Source organism: Lampetra planeri, chromosome 68 (assembly GCF_965212315.1).
Source record: "Lampetra planeri chromosome 68, kcLamPlan1.2.h2, whole genome shotgun sequence".
Taxonomy (NCBI): Eukaryota; Metazoa; Chordata; class Hyperoartia; order Petromyzontiformes; family Petromyzontidae; genus Lampetra; species Lampetra planeri.
Genome location: NC_136173.1, coordinates 1410025 through 1431460, shown reverse-complemented (window position 1 = coordinate 1431460; position 21436 = coordinate 1410025). Strand labels below are relative to the sequence as shown.

General features: G+C 51.1%; 1 protein-coding gene across 12 annotated transcripts in view; it reads right to left on the bottom strand.

The window, feature by feature from the left end:
• LOC144737355 (NACHT, LRR and PYD domains-containing protein 3-like) overlaps positions 1-19986 on the bottom strand; it is a 126414-nt gene extending 106428 nt beyond the window's left edge. For 7 of the 12 annotated variants that reach the window (XM_078620016.1, XM_078620021.1, XM_078620015.1 and 4 more), the window contains exon 1: positions 19810-19965. In XM_078620016.1, the coding sequence (XP_078476142.1) occupies positions 19810-19822 (13 nt within the window). In that variant the 5' untranslated portion in view covers positions 19823-19965. Of the gene's footprint in view, positions 1-4989; positions 5132-19809 lie in introns of all 12 variants that reach the window. The other 5 variants (XM_078620018.1, XM_078620020.1, XM_078620024.1 and 2 more) reach the window with 3 other exon arrangements.
• Between the last annotated feature and the right edge of the window lie 1450 nt (positions 19987-21436).

Below are 21436 nucleotides of genomic sequence, written 5' to 3'. Positions count from 1 at the left end.
ACCGCGCACGCTCCATGTGCCCCGCACACTCCGCTAGCTCCTCACACTCCGCTAGCTCCTCACACTCCGCTAGCTCCGGCTACCCCACGTACACTGCTGGCCGACGGTGCCGTGGCCTCCGACCACGTGGCAAATGGCGCCACTCCTCCACCACTGCCCAGTGTGGCTTTCCCCAATTTCCACTCTCTTACAACTCCCAGATCTCTTCCAGCTCTCCCCCTATATCCTTCCCATCACGTGACCCTGACTCCTCCTTCTCGTACTGCCCCCGTCTCCGCCCCCCGTTCACCCCGTCTCCCATTGGAGCCGAGGTGAGCAGTGGCTCCTCCCACATGCCCCACTGACCAGGCTCCGCCCCCCAATACTCCGGCCTGCGTGAGTGGCGCGGAGGCCAGCACCCACCCTGTTCTTGCTCGCATTACACCAGTGTTGGCTGACAATAAAGAGAGTACTGTTAAACACTGGGGATGTTAACACACGGTAAAGTAAAATAGTGCCTGTCAGATAAGATGGTCCAAAAATGTGTAGTTAAATAAGTTTACATGGTTAATAACATCTTTCCAATGATTACTAAGTTTGTACCCATCATCACGGTTGAAATTATGTCGGTGTTTGTATATCTGTATATCTGAATGGCTTCGTGTACAAACGTTTGATGGTAGCCAGAGGGTTTGCAGAGCACCTCAGATATACAAACACCGACATAATTTCAACCGTGATGATGGGTACAAACTTAGTAATCATTGGAAAGATGTTATTAACCATGTAAAAAAGATTTAACTACACATTTTTGGACCATCTTATCTGACAGGCACTATTTTACTTTACCGAGTGTTAACATCCCCAGTGTTTAACAGTGCTCTCTTTATTGTCAGCCAACACTGGTATAAACATGGGCATTTTCGTTCTTTTCTATCATGTGTATCAACAGGTGCTTGTACATATACATATACACTTGCACCCCGTACTCTCTTTTAGCCCCCCCCCTCCTCGTCCAATACGTTAGCATGTGCAACAATAGTTACTTGCGCACAAACACGTCCACGTCGCCGACGCCTACGTAGCACTTCGTGCCTTCTTTTAGCCCCCCCCCTCCCGATACGTTCTATGTAGCACTTCGTGCCTTCTTTTAGCCTCGCCCCCCCCCCTCCCGATACGTTCCATTCATTGGCTACCACATTCTGATAAGCTCCCCCCCCCCCTCTCCTCCCCCCTCAACTTGTATTTAAGGGCTTGCATCTTGAATCCCTGCTTCACTTGATGCAGCAAATCTGGCTGTGACGGTCCCACCTGATGACGGAGACTTGTGTTGCCTCCGAAACGTCGTGATTTTTAATTTTTAATTTTATTTTTATAAATTTTTATTTCATTTTTTACCGACGTGACTTTACCGAAAGAACTAAGAGTATGTGTCTGCTGCTCTTTGCGAGTGGGTCACGCCACGTGCGTTCAGTATTTGTCTATTGACGGTGGTGGACATTACTAACAGATGTCGATTCTCCTGTCATTTGCTTTTTCTTTTTAACATGTAGCAGGCTTTCATGACCAATATCATCCATAAGAGGTTTTTTTGGTTAGATCGCGTAAATATATAAATGTTCATCTTCTTAGGTTTTTTCGGTAAAGTCACGAATAAAGTAAAATAAAATAAAAATAAAAACAAAAATCACGACGTTTCGGAGGCAACACAAGTCTCCGTCATCAGGTGGGACCGTCACAGCCAGATTAGCTGTATCAAGTGAGGCAATTATTCAAGATGTAATCCCTTAAAAGCGAGTTGAGGAAGAAGGGAGAGGGAGGGGGGAGCTCATCAGACTATGGTAGCCAATGAAAGGAACGTATCGGGAGGGAGGGGGGGGCGAGGCCAAAAGGGTGGGCGATGGACGTGGAAGCGCTTGTGCCCAAGCGGCCAATTACTGCACACGCCAACACAATGGAGCGATTGTGCGCAAGCGGCCAGCCACTGCACCCGCCAACACAATCGGCAGAGAGGAGGAGGGGGAGGTCTAATACACATGATAGACAAAAGAACGAAAATGATGATGGGTACAAACTTAGGGGGAGCTCATCAGACTATGGTAGCCAATGAATGGAACGTATCGGGAGGGAGGGGGGGGGGCGGGGGGGGGGGGGGGCGAGGCCAAAAGGGTGGGCGACGGACGTGGAAGCGCTTGTGCGCAAGCGGCCAATTACTGCACACGCCAACACAATGGAGAGAGAGGGGGAGTGGGGGGTCTGATACACATGATAGACAAAAGAACGAAAATGCCCATGTTTATACCAATGCTGGCTGAACAATGAAGAGAGTACTGTTAAAATAACTGGGGATGTTAACACTCGGTAAAGTACAGTAAAATAGTGCCTGTCAGATAAGATGGTCCAAAAAATTTGTTATTAAGTCTTTTTTGCGTGGTTGATAACATCTTTCCAATGATTACTAAGTTTGTACCCATCATCACGGTTGAAATTATGTCTGTGTTTGTATATTTGTATGTCTTCGTGTACAAACCTTTGATGGTAGCCGGGAGGTTTGCAGAGAACCTTGGTCTCGGAAAAGACAATTTCATGAGAGCCCACCGAGTTGTAGCAATGATCGGCCACGGCAGAAGAATCAGTTCTGCCGTGTTTCAGATCTGACTTGTGCTCGCGGACACGATCAGAAACATGACGTTTCGTTTCTCCAATGTAGCAATCACCAAAAATGCAACTCAATTTGTAGACTCCAGGATACTGTAAGTCAGGAACGACATCCTTCACAGATGGAATCAGATCACGGATTTTATGCACTGTACTGAATCGGACTTGGATCTTATGTTTGTTTAGAATTTTGGAGATCTTTTTGGTCACGCCAGCTATGTATGGTAACGTGATGGTTTTGGTCGGAGTTTCATGGCGTCTGATTCAAACTTTTCCATGAATATGTTGGCTATAACTGGTGACAGACATCCACCCTGCGTCCTTCCCTGTGGAAGAGATATGTGGATGACACTTTCGTCATCTGGCCACATGGCCTCCCAGCATTGAACCACTTCTTTGACCACATCAATTCTAGACACCCATCCATCAGATTCACCATGGAAGTGGAGAAAGACGGTAAACTACCATTCTTGGATATTCTGTTTGAGAGGAGTCCTGACGGTTCCTTGGGACATTCTGTCTACAGAAAAGCCACCCACACAGACTCCTACTTGAAACCGGATTCCCACCACCACCCATCTCAAAAGAACTCTCTCATCAAAACGCTATACCACAGAGCACATGGCATTTCTGACAAACACCACCTGACCGGTGAATTAAGACATGTACATCGGGCCCTCAGGATGAACGGATACTCTGACCGTACTATCCGCCAAGCTGTCTCTCCCACCACACAGAAACAGCCACATGAAACTCCGACCAAAACCATCACGTTACCATACATAGCTGGCGTGACCAAAAAGATCTCCAAAATTCTAAACAAACATAAGATCCAAGTCCGATTCAGTACAGTGCATAAAATCCGTGATCTGATTCCATCTGTGAAGGATGTCGTTCCTGACTTACAGTATCCTGGAGTCTACAAATTGAGTTGCATTTGTGGTGATTGCTACATTGGAGAAACGAAACGTCATGTTTCTGATCGTGTCCACGAGCACAAGTCAGATCTGAAACACGGCAGAACTGATTCTTCTGCCGTGGCCGATCATTGCTACAACTCGGTGGGCTCTCATGAAATTGTCTTTTCCGAGACCAAGGTTCTCTGCAAACCTCCCGGCTACCATCAAAGGTTTGTACACGAAGCCATACAAATATACAAACACAGACATAATTTCAACCGTGATGATGGGTACAAACTTAGTAATCATTGGAAAGATGTTATCAACCACGCAAAAAAGACTTAATCACAAATTTTTTGGACCATCTTATCTGACAGGCACTATTTTACTGTACTTTACCGAGTGTTAACATCCCCAGTTATTTTAACAGTACTCTCTTCATTGTTCAGCCAGCATTGGTATAAACATGGGCATTTTCGTTCTTTTGTCTATCATGTGTATCAGACCCCCCACTCCCCCTCTCTCTCCATTGTGTTGGCGTGTGCAGTAATTGGCCGCTTGCGCACAAGCGCTTCCACGTCCGTCGCCCACCCTTTTGGCCTCGCCCCCCCCCCCCCCGCCCCCCCCCCTCCCTCCCGATATGTTCCATTCATTGGCTACCATAGTCTGATGAGCTCCCCCTAAGTTTGTACCCATCATCATTTTCGTTCTTTTGTCTATCATGTGTATTAGACCTCCCCCTCCTCCTCTCTGCCCATTGTGTTGGCGGGTGCAGTGGCTGGCCGCTTGCGCACAATCGCTCCATTGTGTTGGCGTGTGCAGTAATTGGCCGCTTGGGCACAAGCGCTTCCACGTCCATCGCCCACCCTTTTGGCCTCGCCCCCCCCTCCCTCCCGATACGTTCCTTTCATTGGCTACCATAGTCTGATGAGCTCCCCCCTCCCTCTCCCTCCCCCCTCAACTCGCTTTTAAGGGATTACATCTTGAATCATTGCCTCACTTGATACAGCTAATCTGGCTGTGACGGTCCCACCTGATGACGGAGACTTGTGTTGCCTCCGAAACGTCGTGATTTTTGTTTTTTATTTTTATTTTATTTTACTTTCTACGTGACTTTACCGAAAAAACCTAAGAAGATGATTCCTTGCAGTCACGAAAGCTTCAAATCTAGAAATATATAAATGTGTTGTTAAAATCCGCTACCACCCGACACAGCCAACAAGTAAGGGTTGTCACGTAAACAGAACGTGCCAATTCGTCACTAGTACAGCACTAACCAGTGTGTTGGAGAGACCAGCCAGAACATTTACAATCTGAGTACGACGTGTTTTCTTGCTCTTGGAATTTGATGATCTATGAAGCGCTTTTTCACAACCTAAATGAAGATAAAACACCCTGATTCTGATAAGAGCTAAGCAATTCCCAAACCTTGAGCCGCGTTCTCGCCGCTCACCTGAAGCGTCTCTACACTCAGCCGCGCCCTCCCCGTCGCTTCTTCAGTGCTTTACGAGCGGCTCCTCCACTTCACAGAGGCAATGCTCCAAAGCTTCAGGATCCCGTGGAGTCACAGGATCCAGAGACAGAGAAGGGTCCAGCTAAAAAGAAAACACACACACGGGAGTGAAACCCACTCGTGACTCTCTATAACTCCAGACATCTCCGTGAACTCGTACACAGAAGCACTCATAGCAGCAACAGCTGCATGGATTAGATTTTCTTGCAATGTTTATTGCACCCGCAGTCACCACTCTTTCTCACCCTCCACCCCTCCCGCCTTCTGTTTCAGAACATGGAATGTGGTACAGCCACATTCACTCGAGGTGTACAGCGTTTCTGTTTACCCACTGGCTTCAACAAAGAGGACTGGTAAATAACTTATGTCGCACCTACAATTATCAGTGTGAAAGAAGTTCAACGTACATGCGAGGCGAGTTTGTGCTGACGCAGCCAGACAAGCGGGTGCAGGGGCCCTACGGTGGCTAGGAGATGTTAACTACCTTACCTAGGGGAGGCCCAGGACCCAGATAATCGTCACTGGTGTTGGTCGTGAGTGGGAATCGAACTCGGCTCATCAGGTTTATTAGCACAGCGTGCTAACCATTGCGCTGCCGCTCCCCACACCCACACACTTGGGCACACCCACGTGTGTGCGCACGCACACAACAACAACAACCGCCATTCACCACTAAGTGGCAGTGACGTCACCACGACGCTTGTGCCGGGCTATGTGCACCTTGAGGCCATGTAAAGTGTCGAACGCCCGCTGGCAGGAGGTCACTGGGCAGACCCAGATGCCACAGGTCGAATGACTGAAACGACTGGCTGATGCACCCACTTGTGCCCCTTACTGTGCTTTAGCCACCCGGTGCTCTGCTCATTGTTGTGAGTGTCGCTCCTCTGCCCTCAGTTGTTGTTGAAGGGTAACTGCCTCCAACTGCCCAGTAACATCCTTCACGAGCCTCCTCCACAGAGGCCGATCTTGACACCGCTGGTACCAGTCATTGGCAAGTCCACTCAGCTCCACATCCTCCTGTGCCACATCACTCCATCTCTTCTCGAGCCCGTGCTGCGGACATTTCGCCCCATCAATCCGGCCGAACAAAAGCGGTTTAGGCATGCGGTGGCTGAGCATGCGGGCTACATGGCCCAGCCAACGCAGCCTTGCCTGCTGGAGGAGCTCGCCAATGGAACTTTGTCCAGATCTTTCAAGGTTTTGTGAGCTCCTCACACAATCCAGCCTGGTTAAACCCAGGATGGACCGTAGGCAGGCTAGCCTAAATGTTTATAACCGGCGAAGATGTTCCATTTGGGGTGGTCCACGTTTCGCAAGTGTAGAGAAGGGAGGGAATGACCGTGGCCAAGAAGACCTGAAGCTTCGTGCGGAGTGAAATACCAGGTAGCTTCCACAAAGCGTTACGCAACCGATGAAAAGATAATGCCGCTCGACTGATTCGGAGTGAGACCTCTGCTGTTAAACCGAGCCAGTCATGAGCACACTGCCCAGGTATGGGAAACTCTCCGCTCTCTCCACAACTGCCCTACTAATTGGGAGCTGTGGGGGTGGAGTGTCCAATGGTACAAAATATCCAGGCAGGTGCTTAGTTTTGCTGGAGCTGATGGTAAGGCCCCACCTCTTAGTGGCAAGCTCCAGGTTCAGAAGCAGCGCCTCCAACTCCTCCTCTGAGTGAGCCGCAATTACCAGATCATCGGCATACATAACATGGTTGAGCAATAGGGAGCCATTCCTTGACCGCACCCGTGCATCGATTAGCCTCCCATTGTACCTGTATCAGATGAAGATTCCTCCGGTACAGCTATTGAAGGCTTCACGAACTACGTGGTCGAAATAGATGTTAAAAAGTGTGGGAGCCAAGGGAACATCCCTATCGCACCCCAAAGGTGAAAAGGGAATGGCTCCGACTCCTGGCCACGTAGTTTTACCTCGGACCGATCACCATCATGAAGGTCCTTAATGATCATGAGCAGAGTGTCAGGGACTTCGAAAGCACGAAGAACTACCCAGACCTACTGATGGTATCATCGATCTTGACCAAGTCAATAAAGAAGAGATGTAGGTCTTCTTGGAATTCCCTACAACTCTGCTATAGCAGACGGACAGAAAATATGGCATCTGTGCAGGACCAACCTTTCCTGAAACCGCATTGGGGCTCTGCAAGCCTCTCTTCAGCGTGCCTAGCAAGGCGATTTTGAATAATCCTTGCCAGGACCTTTCCCGGCACACTGAGGAGTGAGATACCCCTGTAGTTGTTACAGTCTGTGCGGTCCCCCTTCTTAAAGAGTGGGACCACCAGGCATCCTTTCAGTCCTGCGGAACCCATCCAGTGGTCCAGACTGTTGTTATGATGTCATGTAGAGCAGTCTGTGGAAAAATGCCACCCTCCCTCAGCATTTCGCTTGGGAGATCATCTCCGCCTGGTGCCTTTCCTGGTCTCAAACTCTGGATTGCCTTCAGTTCTTCAACAGATGGCACCTCAGCCAGCTACTCACAGGAGGTGACTTCTTTCAATATTTGAGGCACTGCAGCCTCGTCAGCATCATCCCTACTTTGTCCCACGTTGTTATCCAGGCTGAGGGATGTCCCCTCCCCCAGGACATCACAGAAATGCTCAGCAAATCCGCAAACCTGCTCCTGGGGGTCGGAGATTGGATCACCGTTCCTGGGGGTCGGAGATTGGATCACCGTTCTTTCCCCTACTTTTTTGATGGAATTAAAGAGCGATTTGTGATCGTGGGCCATTGACGCAGACTCCATCTCCTCAGCAATCCGCGACCACCAGCCATCCTTGCAGCCCCTCACGGCTCTTCAAACCTCCAAGCGAAGGCTGCGGCAAGCCTCCTCATTCTCCTACGTGGGATGCTGTAGCCGATGAGAGTGGGCTTGTTGCTTTTTTTCAGCCAGCTTGCACACCTCCTCTGTCACCCAGGGTCTCTGGGGAGGTCTGGACCGTGTACTCAAAGCAGCCATTGCAGCTGCATGAGCCACAGTCCTAAACCTCGCCCATTTCTTCTCGACATCAGGAGGAGTGGGGACGATGCCAACCCCAGCCGCAAGCGATGATGAAATTCTCGCTTGCAACTTTCATCAGCTAACTGAGTCCATGCCACTAAGGGTTTGAAATGGGGTCCTGGGTGTACACCCACCACTGGGTGGAAGAATGGCAGGCGCATCTTTCAGATGACAAGTCGATGGTCAGTGGGCAGATCAGCTCCATGGTAGGTCCTGGTGTCAAGGACATGGGCCCGCATCCGCTGTTCCGTCACTATGTAGTCCAGCAGATGATCTTGCTTGGACCCGGCATACATCCATGATGTTGTGTGGATGCGCCGATGCCGGAATCAGCGTATTGGTAATTACAAGCCCATGGTCTGCACAAAATCTAGCAGCCTCCTGCCATTGTTAATGAGCTGTTCTGGCCCATGCCTTCCAATCACTCCAGACCAGGTGTCAGCATCATGACCAACTCGGGCATTGAAGTCACCCTACAAGATGACTCTATCCCGAGGGGCCACTTTAGCTAGCACCTGTGACAGGAGGTCATAAAAGGCATCCGACTCATTGGCCTTGCCTGCATCCCTCCACAGATGTTTGTCTTCAGTGGGGGCATAAGTAACCATGACCACCACTCCTCGCCTTAGGTTGATGGGAAGGTGAGCCCAAAGTAGCCTGGGGCTTACAGCTTCCCACACCTCACCGCCACGCTCCCACGCCCCTTCATTCTTTTGTTCAGAAGAAGAGCCACACCCTGTTGTTTGGCAGTCTCCTGCCCCGAGAAGAGGACTTTCCACCCCTCATGGTGGCAGGAGCCAGAGCTGGTCCACCGGACCTCCTGAATACCACAGAGATCCAGGCGGTACTGGTCCAGCTCCCGACAGAGGAGTGGCAGAATCTCCTCCGCAGTGAGCGTTCCAACATTCTACGTGGCCACATGTAGTGGTTTTTTGTTGTTTCTGGAGGACCCCCGAGGGTAAAGATTCAATCTCCTGGCTCCGCCAAATGGGGATTGGCCAGGAGACGTCATAGACGCCTATCCCCCCAGGGCCTTATTAATTACAATTTTCCGTCGTAGCGGTAATTAATTGAAGGTTGAGGGGTTACCAGCCCCTCGCACCTGTCCAGAGCCCCCTTTTGGCCGCTGTGGTGGTCACAAACACCATGATGGGAAAGGCCAATCTAAGTTGGCCCTCCCCCCACAGAACTGCCCACGACAGCGTTGCCCGTTCGGCACACACATTCAATCCCATTACATCACTACATCTCACGGAGGATTGCTCCGCTGAACAAAATAGTTCCGTGGTTAAATTTTCAAGTGAGAGTTCGCATTTTCAGTCGATGTTAAAACATTTTCATGGAAGCTGATTCATAAGTACGGGTGTTCGTAAGTGCGGGTGTAATTGCAGAATGTTTGTAAGTGCGTGGTGTTCGTAAGTTAGGGTGTTCGTAAAGTGCAGGTTGTCGCAAGTCGGACGTTCGTAAGTCAAGGACTTTGTTTTACATAGCACAGTACCTCGTCTTAACCTACGAGATTTACCAACTTAACAATTTAGCCCGAAATGTTTTACTTTCCACGGCGAGCCATTCAGGCACCAAATGGCGCCCAAGTGTTAGCATCTCTGACTGGCGATAGTCTCTTTCATGTGTCCTCTATTAAAAATGTTTTCCCCACTCGATTTATGGGGACTATTTTAATGATAATATATATTTTGTTTACATTATAAACAACTAATTATACATATAGTATAATAGAAAAGGTAACATACCTTCGCATATCAATAATATACACTTTCACATAGATGTTTGTATAGTATACATAGGAACTTAGTTATTGAGCATCTTATGTATAGGTACTGTACCACGTTAGGATCCACCATCCCATCTTGAGTAGCACTACTACGAGTAGTAGCTTCTGTACCACGTTAGGTTCGGTGCCATGTTAGGATCTACCATCCCATCTCTTGTAGTATTACTACTAGTGTAGTAGGTTCCAGGAGACTTGGACGACGTAGTTGGAGGCACACTTATTTATTAAGCACAAAGTACATAACAGGCCGAGATGTACAACACTTGAAGAGGTATCGGCCCCTTCACCAGTCTAACTGGGAGATCAACACTCTATGTCACAGCTAGCCTACTCCTAGGTCCTCCACTACCGGGCTAGGGGAGGCTAGCTAACCCAGCCCTGGTTAAGCTGGGATTACGGCACCCTGAGTCCCCAGACCGGCTCTTACAAGAGCATCGGCTCTGGGCTCTCGGGGCCACGCCACTGGCTTGCCCTGGTCGGTCCTGAGAAGGACAGCGATCCAGGGGAGTCCCAGGGCCTATCTAGCAGGTCTTCTTGCTTCACTGGTTAAGGCTGAACACTGAACCCCGAGCCCTCTGGCTCACCGCCTTATATATCAACTCCCCCACTGAGGAGTGGGGCCGTGGGGGATCCCAGCTCCGCGTCAGCCCCCCAGGTCGAACGGTGCGGACGTCGATGTAAGCGCCTCTCGGCGTACGGGCATAACCACGCCCAGTATGTTTGTTAAGCCCTCCATAACACCTCTACATCACCCCCCCCCCCCCTGTACAGCCCGCAGCCATCCCGGCTGCAACAAAATCTCAATAAAGATGCATTCCCCAAATCCGTGTGTGCCTCGCGTAATTTAACAAGAACAACAACAACAAGAAAGATAAAAATAACCCGACGCACCCCCCCCCCCCCGAATAAATACCTCATCCCATAAAAAAAACCAACATATATACAATTTCCAGGACCCCCCCCCCCCCCACTCCGCGACCCCCCGCAAGGGCTGCACAAGCGGCCGTCCTCACAAAAGTCTGCGCATTTTGGCGCGCGTTCTTGCAGCGGGGCCGTCACAAGGGGCAACCCCGGTTGGCCCAGTGGTGGGTGTCAACAGTCCGGGTGCGAGAGAGTCAGGCTTCGCTGCTGAGCGACCCCCGACCCCCCCGGGAGGGGTTGGCGGTCGTGAGCACGTCAATCCTGGTGCACCTGGAGGTGGAACAGTTGGTGGCAAGTTAGGCGAAAGCAGCGAAGTCGGACTCCGGGAGTTGGTGGACCCCTCACATGTTTGGCCATGCGTGTGTGTGGTAGGAACATGGGGCGCAACGAACGGTTTCAACCTGGAGGGGTGCACGAACCACCGACGCTTCCCCCACCGGATATGCACACATTGTGGCCGCAAGACCTGCACAACTTCCACGGGCCCCCGCCACGGCCGCACCAGCTTAGATGAGGTCACCAGTGTTATTTGGGGACAGTGCAACCACGCCTTGTCACCCGGTTTCCACTGGAGCACATGTGCTCGACCCAGCCTGAGCCTCTCATTCGCCTTTTGGCGAAGTTCTGAATTCTGGATGGCCGCCTCCCGCCCCTCTGTCAATTTAGCGATGTTGAATTTGACATGGTCGGTCAATTTAGATTTAGCATGCGGCGTGGAGATCTGCAGCTGAGTCGCGACAGGTGGGTTAGCCTCGCGGCCATATATTAGGAAAAAGGGCGAAAATCCGGTCGCCGAATGCGGAGCCATTCTGTATGCCGCCAAAACCCCCGGAATATGAAGGTCCCAATCGGTCTGGGATTCAGAGACCTGTTGGGACAGCATGGACGTGATAGTCCGATGCAGACGCTCCATCATCCCGTCAGTTTGCGGATGATATGGGGAGGTACGAATTTTTTTCGTTCCCAGGAGCTCGCATACTTCGTGGAGAAGTTTACCCGAAACATCTTTACCCTGGTCGGTCAGCAGCCGCTCCGGAGCACCTTTGTCGAGGACGTAGCCCTGGACAAAGGCCTCCGCGATGGCTGCTGCCGACTGGTTGGCGAGGGGCCAGGCCATAAGGCCATCGCGTAAAATATTCTACCCCGGTCAATAGGTATCTATTTCCCCTAGGTGTAGCGGGGAATGGGCCCAGAATATCAAGTGCAACGAGCTTGTTAACCCAGGAAACTTTGATAGACTGCAATGGTGGGTTGGACCCCCATGCTGGTGGCTTCCGTTGCGCGCACTGAGTACACGACCCTAAAAGCTCATCCACGTCCCTTGCCATGCCCGGCCAAGAAAAATCCAGCTGGAGCATGGCAAGGGTTTTGTGAGTCCCCAGGTGAAGGAGTCGCTCGTGCGCAGCCCACACCACTCTACCCCTCAATGCGGAAGGCACCACCAGCCGGTGGCGGCGGGATCTCCCGTCCCAATGCATCAAAAGACCCTGAAATAACCCCCACGAGTCGACATTTTCCGCCCCCCGACCAACTCCCCCGATGCGACAGCGCAAAGCGAGGAGGGAGGTGTCCTCCATTTGGAGGCGCCCCCACTCCGCAACAGACAATCCCAGCAAAGAATCCCTCCCTTCTTGCTCAATAGGACCGGTAATCAAAGGTGCATCAGCGGCGGCCACAAGGACCGAATCAGAGATCATATTCGGAGGTCTGCAACGCACCGAACCCAGGAGGCAAGCGCACTCGGAGGTGGGCGGCAAACGCGACAGAGCGTCTGCGTTCGTGTGGCGAACGCCCTTACGATAAGCAGTTTCAAAATCGAAATCTTAGAGAATCTCCAACCATCGAAACAATTGTCCCAATGGCTGTTGAACCCGCAATGCGTACTGCAGCGCCGCATGATCTGTGCGGACGGTGAAATGTTGACCATACAGATATGGGCGATATTGCTGAATGAAGTAAACAATTGCCAATAGTTCCCGACGGGTAACACAGTACCTTTGTTCCGCCGGAGACAACACCCGACTGCCGTACACAACCACATGCTTTACGCCCCCAACAACCTGCGAAAGCACGCCCCCAATGCCCGTGTTGCTTGCGTCTGTATCGAGCAAGAAGGGTTTTGTAAAGTCAGGGTAACTCAATGGCGGAGCCCCCACTAGGGCGTCCCGGAGGGAGCGAAAAGCAGCCTCCTCCTCCTGACCCCAATGAAACTTGACCCCCTTGGATGTCAAGGCATGTAAGGGTTTCGCAATCGTAGCGAAATCATCGACAAACTGTCGGTAATATGACGCGAATCCAATGAAACTCCTGACCTCCCCCACCGAGGTGGGAGTCGGCCAGGAGCTGACACATTGCGTTTTGGCGGGATCTGTGGCAATACCTGAACGTCCGACAATCTGACCCAAATACCGCACCGATTCGCGGAGCAAATGACACTTCTGGGGCTTGAATTTCAAATTAGCAGCCCGCATTTTGAAAAAAACGGCACGCAACCTCTGGAGGTGTTCATCGAATGTTTTACTAAAGACGATGACATCGTCTAAGTAAATTAAACATGAATCCCATTGCAACCCAGCCAGGACCAATTCCATTAATCACTGAAAAGTTGTCGGCGCTGAATGTAGCCCCATCGGCAAGCGGTTAAATTGGAAAAGGCCGTGCGGCGTACGGAAAGCAGTTTTCGGTTTAGATTCATCATCCAGAGGGAGCTGCCAGAACCCGGACAATAAATCCAATGTGGAGAAGAACCGCGCTCCCGCCAGGGCATCAAGCGATTCATCCATCCGAGGAAGCGGGTATGCGTCGGCTACAGAAATCTTGTTTAGCCGACGAATATCAACACAAAACCGCAATTAGCCGTCATGTTTTTTAACTAAGACGATCGGCGCACCCCAAGGGCTGGTAGAAGGGGATATAATATCAGCAGCTAGCATGTCGTCTACGGCCGATTTGACATGATCCTTTTCGGCGGGACTCAACCGAAAAAGATTTTGGCAGATTGGCACGCTGTCACCCGTGTCAATATGGTGTCGCAGCAGTTTAGTACACCCAATATCGTATTTGTTTTGACTAAAAACGTCGGAAAACTCGCGCAGGAGGATTCGATGATCCCGCACAAAGCGCATCCAGCCACCCCTCATCACGGTCCGAATGCGGTCGCGTCGGCGGAGCGGCGCTCACCTGACCAATGACCGGTTCCTCACAGGGTACCGGCGTCGCATGCGCAAGCATGGTCCCTTGAGGAACCACAGCCGTTCGCGATCCCACATTGAGGACCGCAATGAAGGGGTCCCCGTCCCCTTTCACAATGGTCTGGGCTGCTATCAATTCGGGTCCGTTGACACCGGCCCTAGATGGTCCCAACAGAACCCCCCGATCCCCAACGCCCTGGGCAAATGGTCGCCGCAGCCTAAGAGGCACGAGCATCTGAGCTCCCGGCGGTACGCGTACCGTCCTCGCAACCAGCGCCTGTACCGTCGCAAATGCCGTATGGACAGTAGCGGGGGAGGACAAAAACATCATACGTTGGCCCGACGGGAGTTCGATGCAACCCTGGTCGACCAAGATACGAATCGGCATTTTGGCCAAGAAATCCGTCCCCAACAGGCACGGAACCGCCAGCGAGGAGGAGACCAATATCGGGCCAGATAATTTGATGTCCCCAATACAAATTTGCGCACGGATCTGTCCAATAATGCCCAGCGAGCCCCCATTAGCAGCGTAGCATGGAACATCAACGGGGAGCAAAGGACGGCTTTGAACGGGGAGAATGTTATGAATCAAATCGGACACAATAGTTGTCGATGCTCCCGTATCAACTAAGACCCGCACCTCAACCCCATCAATATGCCCTACAACGACCGACGACCCTGACAACGCGGCGACAACGCGATGGGCCAACTCGGACCACTGGCCTGGTTTGAACGCACTCCCCACTGTGGCACATTTCGGCGCGATGACAGGCAATTTTTGACCCCCGTTCATTGCAGTGCGTGAGTGTGTCACAGGTGTGTGCGTAGGCCAAACATGTGTGGTGCCACGACTTGCCGGAGTTTGCTGGTGAGGCTTGGGCCCGACGTCCGGCCGAGGCGTCGCCCCACGCTGTCGAGGAGCCCGGCATCCCGAAGCCACATGGCCCCGGAGGCCACAGTTGTAGCAGCGCGTGAGCGCCCCAGACGGCTTGGGCTGATCCTGGCGGCTCGGTCCGTCCCGAGCCTGTCGTCCCCCGGCTCTCCACTCCATCGGGCGATCCACAGCGCAGACCTCTTCCGATGGGAGGGTGGTTGTAGCCACGGTATGCCCGGCCGCCGCCTTGCTGGCCTTGCGACGCTGGGACAGCAAGTTAGCGTAGATGTGCCGCGCGGCCCACAGGGAACACATCTCCGTGTCGTCTTGCGCCAAGACGACAATGTCCAAATCGTCCGCCAACAGCAGTATCTTCTCTGCCACCATGGCATCCACCCCTTCCTCGTCCATCCGAGGAAAATCCGCCTTCGCTAGGGCAGGAGAGCTGTGCGGTATGCCAGAGGCGATTCCTTGGCGCCCCGCTGGCGATCGTAGAACAGCTGCCTGCAGTCCGAAGGTGGTCCATAGACTGCAGACAGGAGTTGAAGCGCCATTTGCAGCGTGGCGCGCTTCGCCCTTGGCGCCGAGGTGAGGGTAGCGAGGGCGTCACTGTCGAGCATCGCCGGTAGCGCGCGTAGCGCCTCGTCATCTGTCCATCGTGCCATTTCTTGGTGAGCAAGGAAGCGTCTTCGGAAGCCTCCCCAGTCACCGTCTTCCCCCACGAACTCCTTGAGAGGTGGTAATCGCTGCTGTAATGCGGCGTCCGCAGTTGAAGATCACGCCCCGTCGTTCCCGCCACTCCGTACAGTTTTGGCGGGAAGGGCGGGTGCCATCGGCGGTCGCTCTCCTGGTGACACACCGGCCGCCATTGACAACGTGGCGGTTCCTGGTTGGCGAGAGTCGGTCGCCTGACGTAGCCCGGCCCCGCCCTCAGCACCCATTGTACTGATGGCGGCAAATCCGACTTCCAGGCCCGTAGAAATGGCGGGAACCGGCGCCACGTGTCGTCCGTCGTCACCCCGTGCCGCTCCTCCAGCCCCCAGGCGAGTAATTTCCTCCAACGTGGCGGCTGCCGCGTAGAGTAGCTCCGCCAGGCGGGAGTGAGCCAGCCGTAGTCCATCAGCCGACGGTCCCCACCCGTCCTGCCGTTGCGGTGTGGGTGGACTCGGCCCCGGTTGCTCGGATTCGCCCTCTGCAATCTCAGGCTCTGAGTCGGCTGAAGTTTCCTCCTCCCCCGGTTCCCTGGTACGAGCCGTCCGTCTTGTATCCATCCTTAGAAGACCACTTCTGACGCCAGTTGTAGTAGGTTCCAGGAGACTTGGACGACGTAGTTGGAGGCACACTTATTTATTAAGCACAAAGTACATAACAGGCCAAGATGTACAACACTTGAAGGGGTATCGGCCCCATCACCCGTCTAACTGGGAGATCAACACTCTATGTCACAGCTAGCCTACTCATAGGTCCTCCACTACCGGGCTAGGGGAGGCTAGCTAACCCAGCCCTGGTAAAGCTGGGATTACGGCACCCTGAGTCCCCAGACCGGCTCTTACAAAAGCATCGGCTCTGGGCTTTCAGGGCCACGCCACTGGCTTGCCCTGGTCGGTCCTGAGAAGGACAGCAATCCAGGGGAGTCCCAGGGCCTATCTAGCAGGTCTTCTTGCTTCACTGGTTAAGGCTGAACATTGAACCCCGAGCCCTCCGGCTCACCGCCTTATATATCAACTCCCCCACTGAGGGGTGGGGCCGTGGGGGATCCCAGCTCCGCGTCAGCCCCCCAGGCTGAACGGTGCGGACGTCGATGTAAGCGCCTCTCGGCATATGGGCATAACCACGCCCAGTGTGTTTGTTAAGCCCTCCGTAACACCTCTACACTAGTAGTAGGTTCTATACCATGTTACGATCCACCATCCCATCTCTAGTAGTACTACTAGTAGTAAGTTCTGTACCATGTTTGGATTCACCATCCCATCTCTAGTAGTACTACTACTAGTAGTAGATTCTGTACCACGTTACAATCCACCATCCAATCTCTAGTCGTACTAGTGTAGTGTAATAGCACCGGCTGGTGGACAACAGCAGCAACTGTGGTGGACGGATAGTGCACACGCCGGTGAGCGTGTGCACCGTGTGTTGGCAGGGCGGAGAAACTGGGGCAAGGGTCACGGAGGACCCTGTCTGGAAGCCCCAGGAAACTGCTAGTGGGATCGAGAAGGGAGGCGCGGCCAGGGCGGAGTTAGGCCGCGCTAATAGAATAGGAGCTGAGAGCAGGAGCTCGAGGCCGCCGGTTCTGGGATTTGATTCGTCTCGTCGTCGCTGTCGTCTCGTCGCCGTCGTCACCGTCGTCGCTGCAATCGTCGCTCAATATTGCGCTGCCAGATATTTGTTGGCTGTCTCAGTCAGCGCCGTCAGCGGTAGATGGTTAGCATTGTGTATAGGCTAGGCTAAGCAACTGTAGAGAGTGTGCAAGCGAGACTGTGAATGTTCTAAATAAAAAAGGTGCCTCTTACAAACCTCGTCTCCGATTCATTGACACTACACTACTACTAGTTGTAGGTGCTGTACCACGTTACGATCCACCATCCCATCTCTAGTAGTACTACTACTAGTAATAAGTTATGTATCACGCTACGATCCACCATCCCATCTTTAGTAGTACTACTACTAGTAGCAGGTTCTATACCATGCTACGATCCACCATCACATCTCTAGTAGTACTACCACTAGTAGTAGGTTCTCTACCACGTTACAATCCGCCCAAAAATTATTCTATTTACGTAGGGCAATTCCCCAGTTTATGATGTCAAGGATGTGTTCCTGAAAGGTGCGATGACGAATATCGAATGAATGTGAATCAAAGCATTTTTTTTCATAAGAACTAAACAAAAACAACAGAGGGTATAGTGACACTGTGTATTTATGCGTGCATCTTCATTCTAGAGACCTCCACGTACCCACAACGTCACATTAAATTACAAAAAATACTGTACTCAACAAGAGTGTACAATAGGACATTTTAACACAAATTATACAAGGTACAATAAGATACAGTACAATATTTTAAAAATTTACAAAATGCAGTACATAAATAATATATTGTACTCTGTACAGCAGAGTGCATTTATTTACGCGCGACGCTAAATAGTTCGCATGCAGGGTTAGTAGCAGGTGGAGGTGAAGGCTGAGAGGCGACGGATAACAAGAAAGGACGAACGATGCCATCAGCGACCTAAGTGTGTGGGCTTGAGGCGACGCAAATTGGGTAGCGATGTTAAGAACAAAGTGACGACGTATTTTCGAAATGACGCAAAAGGCGGGGGGGGGGGGGGGTAGAAACGTAAATTGGGGTATTGTTGTACTTTTGACGTATTGCTGGGCGTTGAGCGAGTGGAGGGGAGTAGAGAGATGAGATGGGGGGTCAAGAGAGTACTGGGTTGGTGGAGGGGGAGTGAAACGAGAGGGGAGCTGAAGGCAGGAACGAGTCCATGGAGGATCTTAAAGACAGCGAGGGTGATCCTGTACTTGATCCACTAATTAATCGGGAGTCAGTGGAGGGATCATAAACAAGACCACAACTTTACCAACGAACATAAAGGTAGAAATGAGGATCATGAAAAATACTCCCAGTTATATGGCACCATACTCCCTAAAGTGGCACTTTATATTAAATTTTCGGGTGTTACAGTGGTGAGATGTTAACTACCTCACCTCATATACAGGAGGTCGTGGGTTCGACCCTGACGGCTGTATATTTGTAGTCTGCGTGTCTCTCTCCCCGTGGTCGCATGGATTTTTCTCTGGGCCCTCCGAGTTTTCCCTCCACATTTAGAATCAACATCACGCGTTTAGAGTATGTGGCTGTTATACATTTCCACGCGATAAGCCACTTTGTTGAGCTATAATTTGTGATAGCCAGGTTCGTTTCTGAAAAAGAGCTTTATAGCTAGCTCAGTGGGCCTTATCTGGTTAAAAAAACAGTTTAGTTTAATTAAAAAATACTAAAAACAGTTAAAGCGAGGTAGGTTTCACTCCACTTGACGAAGACTTCTGAGTGGGAATGAACCGCCTCCTTCACCACGGCGCAAAGGGGGAAGTGGTGGCACTCGCTCCCTCACCTCACTGACTGGGGGTGTGAGTAACAGAGCTCAGCCTCTGTTGACGACCTCTGCGAAAAGGGAGGTATAGGAGCCTACGTAGCTAATTTTTCAATTGCAAAAAGCGTTAATTTTGGATAGGCACAATTTCCTGGTAAATTCCAATTGCCCGTACGTTAGCATTCCAAATAAATGCATCATCCCAATGTGAACAACCACAACATCCTCTGATAAGAATACAGTGATATAAACGATACCAAGTATGCTGTACCAAGATAGCGTCAGATTAAACTCGCATGGCAAACAGCAAATCCAGTGCACGTTAGAATAAATGTACTATGTGTATGTAAGTTTAACTTCTTTCACACCGTACATAGCCAACTGCGCTAATCCGAGGTGTGGATCCAACCGTGCCATATATGTAAATGCGCCTGATTAAAGCAGAAAACATCTCGTGCAAGATTCAACAAAGAGACAACTATATAAATCCAATCGACAAAACAGACCTGGATGTGATAATGTACAATCTTGCTGCTAAAATGCCTTCCCATGCCTTATCGGTAGTTGATCGGGGGGTTTTGAGTAACCACCTCGCTGGCCAGTGCGGGTTTGTGAGGGGCAAGACTGGTTGATTTAATTATTTATTGCTCGCCACCGATTTCAGGCCATGTGTTTGTAGTGCAGCGCACCAAGTATCGCGCAACTGCTCCACTTCCATACGCCCTGGGCATCACTACTGCACCACACACAGACATTTATGTACACAACATGAAAAATCGCCCGTGTGGACTCCCGCAGTGCTACACGGACCACATCACCCATTGCCCTCCCTTCTTAGGCGCTCGCTCACACCCCACGACACCATGAACTCACCACACGCCGTCATCTCTCGCCACCCGACAGCCGCATGGACACGAACCCCGCTCCCCGCGACCGACTCCTCTGCGCTCTCAGCCTCAGGCGCCCGCCGACGCCCGCCGCCGACGCCATAAGTGGCATCGGGAAGTCTCCTCCAGCAACTCGGGAGCAGCTCGGGGGTCACCGCCTTCTGGTGGGCCACCTCCACGGCAGCCAATTAGATCCACGCGTTCTACCGCGTCACTCTCCCCCCCCCTCCGTCATCCTCAAGCGGCCTCGGCAGTGACACGTGGCACGGACGCTGGCCATTGTCGAGGTTTACAATCGTTTCAATGGAGATTGAAAACTAATTTCTTTAGAACTGCTTTTTGGTTTGTTCATTTTGTCCTTCGCCCCGCACCTCCGATTAACACCGTTGGCTATGTACAGTGCCAAAGAAGTGTAACATACTACACTATACACTACTTTATACACTACTGTATTAAACACTATACACTCATTATTCTAAACGCTACTATATACAACACTGTACATTACTATATACTACTCTCTACACTACTATGGACTCTTTACTACGATACACGACACGACGATGCTAAATGTAAAACTAATTTCTTTAGAACTGCTATTTTACTCTTTGGTTCTTTCGGTAAAGTCACGTAGAAAGAAAATAAATTAAATAATAATAGAATACGACGTTTCGATTGCAACACAAGCAACCATCATCAGGTAAGAATTAATGAGAAAACAAACATGGTAAACTTAGAAATATAATGCAATACAACACAGAGAGTCGTCTAGCACAACAGTCAACACCCTACCTGGTTGAATACGTTCTTCCAAAGATTGCTAAATTTGAGAGAGAGAAAAAACACAGACATGGAGATACATAGGCAGACACAAGCAGAGAGAGAGACACACAACCTAGGGAGGTACAGCCTCTGGGCTAACGTACCCGAGCCACTGGGGCTAACTGCTCCTGTAGCCCTCCGGCTAGCGGGAACTGGGGGAGGCTGACTCGACCCAGCCAAGGTGCAAGTCAGGACCCTGGCCCATCCAGACCCAGCCCTGAGAAGGACGTCGAGTTGAGGGATCCTCAGGGTCCTAGCCTATTGACCACCGGCCTCATTGAGCCCAGGCCCTAACAATAGAACATAGCAGCGGGTAATGAGGAACACACAGGGTGCCGCTCCCATTGGAGTAGAACCACCTGAGGTTGGTCAATTAATAGAACAATAGATCCATATAACAATAGATTGGCATATTCTTTTACGTGACGAACCGTACTAATTGGCTGTTTCGGGTAGTGGCAGGTGTAATGACAAATTCATTTTCATACGATCTAACCTATTTATATTTCATCTTGATTTGAAGCTTTCATGACTGCAGGAATCCATACTCTATGTATATTTTTACGAGCGAGAAGTACCCGCCGTTGCCCGGGTTTTCAAAATATTTTAAAACTACTCTTAGAAAATCTAACAGCAGTGCGTACTGACTGTGGTGGTACCTGCTATGATTACAGCAGTGCATACTGTTGTGGTACCTGCTATGATTACAGCAGTGCATACTGACTGTGGTAGTACCAGCTATGATTACAGCAGTGCATACTGTGGTGGCACCTGCTTTCACTGCAGCAATG